The sequence below is a fragment of the Bombina bombina genome, chromosome 2 (genome assembly GCF_027579735.1).
Source record: "Bombina bombina isolate aBomBom1 chromosome 2, aBomBom1.pri, whole genome shotgun sequence".
NCBI lineage: Eukaryota > Metazoa > Chordata > Amphibia > Anura > Bombinatoridae > Bombina > Bombina bombina.
In genome coordinates this window covers 1,357,631,945-1,357,638,367 of record NC_069500.1, presented here as the reverse complement: position 1 = coordinate 1,357,638,367, position 6,423 = coordinate 1,357,631,945, and the positions used below count along the sequence as shown (strand labels likewise).

At 32.7% G+C, this 6,423-nt stretch overlaps 1 protein-coding gene across 1 annotated transcript in view; it reads left to right on the top strand.

Annotated features, from left to right (window-relative positions):
* Window positions 1–2,358: 2,358 nt before the first annotated feature.
* Window positions 2,359–6,423, top strand: part of CD8A (CD8 subunit alpha) — a 91,983-nt gene continuing 87,918 nt past the window's right edge. Inside the window, exon 1 of the mRNA XM_053700318.1 lies at window positions 2,359–2,404. Within this exon, the coding sequence (XP_053556293.1) occupies window positions 2,359–2,404 (46 nt within the window). The remainder of the gene's footprint in view (window positions 2,405–6,423) is intronic.

Sequence of the window (6,423 nt, the reverse complement as noted above, 5' to 3'; positions counted from 1 at the left end):
CAGGTAAGTTTAAATTTATTATAGGATAGGGATGTTGTAATTTTAATGTAAAGTTAGTGGGTTGTTAGGTTTAGGGGTTAGTAGCTTAATTTAGTTGATGGCGATGTGGGGGGCTGGCGGTTTAGGGGTTAATAGGTTTAGTTAATGGTAGTGAAGTGGGAGGTCAGAGGTTTAGGGGTTAATAACTTTATTTAGATTGCGGCAGGGTCTGGGAGTGGCGGGATAGGGGTTAATAACTTTATTTAGTTGCGGCGGGGTCCGGGAGCGGCAGGATAGGGGTTAATACATTTATTTAGTGGCGGCTGGGTCCGGGAGCAGTGGGATAGGGGTTAATAACTTTATTTAGGTTGCAGCGATGTTGGGGCGGCAGATTAGGGGTGTTTAGACTCGGGGCTTATGTTTATGTTAGGGTGTTAGGTGTAAACGTTACTGGTTTTAAACCATAGAAATCAATGGGATATCTGGCAGCATCGAACATAAGCTTTCGCTGCTTTCAGACTCCCATTGATTCCTATGGCATCTGCGGACTCCAGGGTGGCGGATTGAAAACCAGGTACGCTGTGCCGGAATAGCCGCAAGCGTACCGGTTAACTATTTGATAACTTTGAAAAAGTGTCAAATAGTGCTGAATGTGTATTCGGAACATCTGTAATGATGTAAGCATCGATCTGTGTCGGATTGACACTGATGGATAGTATGTTACGTCACAGACTTGAACTTTTGCCGGTCTGTAGGGTTTGATAACTAGGTTGAATCAAGCTTCAAAACAATAACGCTACAGAATTCCAGCGTATTTGCGGTTGACGGCTATGTTTACGGCTATATGTTTTAGAGATTGGAATAATTATAGATATACTCATTATTTTGTCCTTGCACATTAAATTTAAATCTTGGACACTAAATAAAAATTTCAATAGTAAAGTAGTGTTAATGAAGAAAAAATACTAACAATCTCTGCCTTTGTGCACAAATTTAAAATATTCACTTTCAAACTGCAGGTCTCATAATAATATGAATACTTGATTTATACTTAAAAAGTACCTTATTATTATCATTTATCTGTAGAGCGCCAACAAATTCCAGACCAGGTTACTACACTATTTAAAGGGACAGTCAAGTCCAAAAAAACTTTCATGATTTAAATAAGGAATGTAATTTTAAACAACTTTCCAATTTACTTTTATCACCAATTTTGCTTTGTTCTCTTGGTATTCTTAGTTGAAAGCTAAACCTAGGAGCTTCATATGCTAATTTATCAGACCTTGAAGACTGCATCTAATCTGAATGCATTTTGACCACTAGAGGGCATTAGTTCATGTGTTTCATATAGATAACATTGAGCTCATGCAAGTGAAGTTACCCTGGAGTGAGCACTGATTGGCTAAAATGCAAGTCTGTCAACACAACTGAAACAAGGGGGCAGTTTGCAGAGGCTTAGATACAAGGTAATCACAGAGGTAAAAAGTGTATTTCTATAACAGTGTTGGTTATGCAAAACTTGGGAATGGGTAATAAAGGGATTATATTTCTTTTTAAACAACAAAAATTCTGGTGTTGACTGTCCCTTTAATTAAACTATTGTATCTTCCTGAATGTTTGATGAAGATTAAATGATGGGGGAAAAGGACAGAAATATTCAAGTCGTTTGAATAATTATACTGCAGACATATTATTAATGTGGCATCACTCAATAAAATAATTTAGAATGTAATATTCTGGAGTACAGCTGAGCTTGATTGCTGGGTAAAAAACGTTGGCTTCAAAACTTTCCAAGTTACTCCTTGTCTATATGTTTGAGTTGGGGGTGGATGAGATAATTAAAATAGTTAATAATCCAAACCATCTATTGTAGAAGAATAGAAAGACAATGTTACAGGTTCAAAAGCCCTTAATCATGCCTAGTATTATTACTGCAGTGCTGCGGCATATTTTGTGGATTTGCTGTATGTTGCAGCTATCACATCTACTGGTCTTCTATTCCTTGAGTTATAATTGCAATAGGTACCAGCCATGGATGCATCTTTGGGTATTCTCTTCTTGCTGCCCCAGGTGAAGTTTGGTGATGAAAATACCAACAAATTACACAGGAGCTCATCTGATATTTAGATGTATAGTCCTTGCTCTGCCTTTTTATCGATTATGTGCATATGAGAAAAACATAAAATGAACTTCCGAAGTAGCACATTAGATGGCTAAGTGTTTTGTTAAAAATATTTGTCTGTTACAGATATATGTTTAAAACGCTTTTTTCATTACACTGTGCATCTGACATCACATCCTTTACAAGGAAACTCAAAGAAACAGCAAAACCCCTGTTCACATTAAATGAGTCCAGACCAAAAAAGCATGTGTGGCATTATGGAAAAAATTGTTGGTGCTCTCATTTTCTTCAACCACATTTTAGGTACGTCTATCAGCTGAACAATATTTTACAACCCTATTTATTGTAGAAAATGTGATAGATCAACTTAATAATGGTTACTATGTTTTTAAACATTGTTCCCTTTTAAATTTAAAGCAAGTCTATATATTGTGTAGATTTAGATTATTTTTATTTACAGTTTCAACATTATACATTTCTGTACTGAAGGGGTAATTTTGGAAGTATGAAAGGAAAATGTATATATCTTGTGAAGTGGTTTGCTTGTAGCTCAGTGGGTAAATTAAATATGACTCTAGATGAAGGGCATTTTGTAGCTGATTCTGTATATATACTGTATGTGTGTGTGTGTATATATATATATATATATATATATATAAATGTTGTTCAGTTTGAATGTGAATTTGTGTATAGAGATAATGAGGGTCAGCTTCTGTAAAGATTTGTATACTGTAAATAGAGTCAATTGTTTTGAATCTGTATATAGATTATAAGTAGGTTAATTTTTTTCTAAATCTGTATTTACATTGTTCAGTTTGTATATGAATTTCTATATACACATATATATATATATATATATATATATATATATATATATATATATATATATATATATATATACGTATATATATACTCTAGTTTTCACAAGAGGGGGCTGCAAAATACATCAAACATTGTAAATAGCATTGTTCCTTTGCTTTTATCAAATTTACTGATCAAAATATTTTAATCAATAATCAATGATTATCAACACCTTTTTTTTTTGCGTATCGGCACATTTTTGGTTGCAAAAAGGCACTGTATATATATATATATATATATATATATATATATTTATTTATTTATATAGATAGACAGATAGATAGATATAGATATACAGATAGATAGATAGATAGATAGATAGATAGATAGATAGATAGATAGATAGATAGATAGATCGATCATGTGTAGGGCCAGTTTATTTCTGAATCTGTATATACTTCATGAGAAGGGGTTCATTGTTTTTTTAAAATCTGTATATACCTATCTAAGAAGGGGTAAATTATTTTCTAATCTCTATATGCATTATGAGTAGGGTCAGTTTGTTTTTCTATCTGTATATAAATTATGAGTAGGGGCCAGTTCTTTTTTTAATTTATATATGCATTGTAAGTAGTGACCAGTTAATTTTTGTGTCTTTATATATATTGTTGAGTACATTTTGAGGAGTGTTCTATTCAGTCTGGATCTCTATATACAATGCTAGGTGGGTTGTAATGATTTTGAATCTGTATATTTACTGTAAAGTGGGTGAGTTTGCATTGGAATTTATATATACAATAAAGGGGAATTTCAGCTTCTCTAACATAATTTTAGAAAGGCTTACCTTGCAGAATATGGAAGAATATGGAAGAAAGACAACATTACAATTTAATTCTAAAAATTACAGATTTTTTGCTTGATTTTATCCAAGCTAATGAGTTTTGATGAGTTTCTGCCATGGAGAGAAATCCCGCAAAACGTTTTTATTTTTGAGTATTATATTGTAATGTAGATGTTTCTCCTTCAAATCCAGCATCACGTTAGATTGATAAACAGCTTTCAAGGTAAAAACAATTATTTCTACATTTCTTTGAGGGCCTTTGCATTACCCATGAGTCTTCTAGATATTTTCAAACAGGCCAGAAAGATTTATGACATTAAGCTTATTATATGATAGTACAGTTTGCATTTGACTATGTGTATGTTGGGTGAAAAGGGTCAGTTTTATCAAAATTTGTAGATACATCATTTGGCGGGTCAGCCTGTATATGAATAGATTGTATCAAAGTGTGTAAATATTTTGTGTAGACCGTCATTCTGTAAATACACTGTGATAAAGGTCGGCCTGTATATGAATCTGTATAGACAATAGGAGGAGGATTATCCTGCATCCTTATCTGTCTAGAATTTATTAGAATGGTCAGTTGTCCTGATCATATACACACATATATATATATATATATATATATATATATACTCTAGTTTTCACAAGAGGGGGCTGCAAAATACATCAAACATTGTAAATAGCATTGTTCCTTTGCTTTTATCAAATTTACTGATCAAAATATTTTAATCAATAATCAATGAGTATCAACACCTTTTTTTTGCGTATCGGCACATTTTTGGTTGCAAAAAGGCACTGTATATATATATATATATATATATTTATATATATAGATAGACAGATAGATAGATATAGATATACAGATAGATAGATAGATAGATAGATAGATAGATAGATAGATAGATAGATCATGTGTAGGGCCAGTCTATTTCTGAATCTGTATATACTTCATGAGAAGGGGTTCATTGTTTTTTTTAAATCTGTATATACCTATCTAAGAAGGGGTAAATTATTTTCTAATCTCTATATGCATTATGAGTAGGGTCAGTTTGTTTTTCTATCTGTATATACATTATGAGTAGGGGCCAGTTCTTTTTTTAATTTATATATGCATTGTAAGTAGTGACCAGTTAATTTTTGTGTCTTTATATATATTGTTGAGTACATTTTGAGGAGTGTTCTATTCAGTCTGGATCTCTATATACATTGCTAGGTGGGTTGTAATTAGGGTTGCACCGATACCGATACTAGTATCGGTATCAGTACCGATACCAAGTATTTACATGAGTACTTGTACTCGTGCAAATGCACCGATACTTAAACCGATACCTCTACTTCCTACCCATATGCTATCTTGTGGCGTTTTTTTCAAACTGCATGTTCCCATTTCATTTTAAACTGGAGTGGAGACTAAACAAAAATTGTTTACTACTGTTCTGCCAATACAAATTGCTGTTATTTGTATTATTGTAGGAGAGATCACTGTTCCTCGTTCAGACAAACCCCTAAAGTACTGGGCAGTTAATAAACAGATTTCAAGCTCTGGCTAAAATGTGCCAAAAATATCTTTCTGCCCCATGCAGTAGTGTGGAAAGTGAAAGACTGTTCAACTTAGAGTCGAACCTCCATACAAATGTCAAATTGATGTTATATAACAGCCCTACAACCCAATTGCATCACCCCTTTAAATTTAATATTTTATTGTCATATTTTTTATTTATAAATATGTTCAGTGAACTTTGTGACAAATAAAACTGTTTTATTATTTCATAATGTCTTTTGAATTACAGTCCTTTATAATTATAAAGAAGGAATCTTAAATAATTAGTCTGTATTGTGCATGGTATACTGTCACATGACATAAAAAAAAAAAAGTATTGGTAATTGGTATCGGCGAGTATTTGAAAACAAGTATCGGTACTTGTACTCGGTCATAAAAAAATGGTATCGGTGCAACCCTAGTTGTAATGATTTTGAATCTGTATATTTACTGTAAAGTGGGTGAGTTTGCATTGTAATTTATATATACAATAAAGGGGAATTTCAGCTTCTCTAACATAATTTTAGAAAGGCTTACCTTGCAGAATATGGAAGAATATGGAAGAAAGACAACATTACAATTTAATTCTAAAAATTACAGATTTTTTGCTTGATTTTATCCAAGCTAATGAGTTTTGATGAGTTTCTGCCATGGAGAGAAATCCCGCAAAACGTTTTTATTTTTGAGTATTATATTGTAATGTAGATGTTTCTCCTTCAAATCCAGCATCACGTTAGATTGATAAACAGCTTTCAAGGTAAAAACAATTATTTCTACATTTCTTTGAGGGCCTTTGCATTACCCATGAGTCTTCTAGATATTTTCAAACAGGCCAGAAAGATTTATGACATTAAGCTTATTATATGAAAGTACAGTTTGCATTTGACTATGTGTATGTTGGGTGAAAAGGGTCAGTTTTATCAAAATTTGTAGATACATCATTTGGCGGGTCAGCCTGTATATGAATAGATTGTATCAAAGTGTGTAAATATTTTGTGTAGACCGTCATTCTGTAAATACACTGTGATAAAGGTCGGCCTGTATATGAATCTGTATAGACAATAGGAGGAGGATTATCCTGCATCCTTATCTGTCTAGAATTTATGAGAATGGTCAGTTGTCCTGATCATATACACA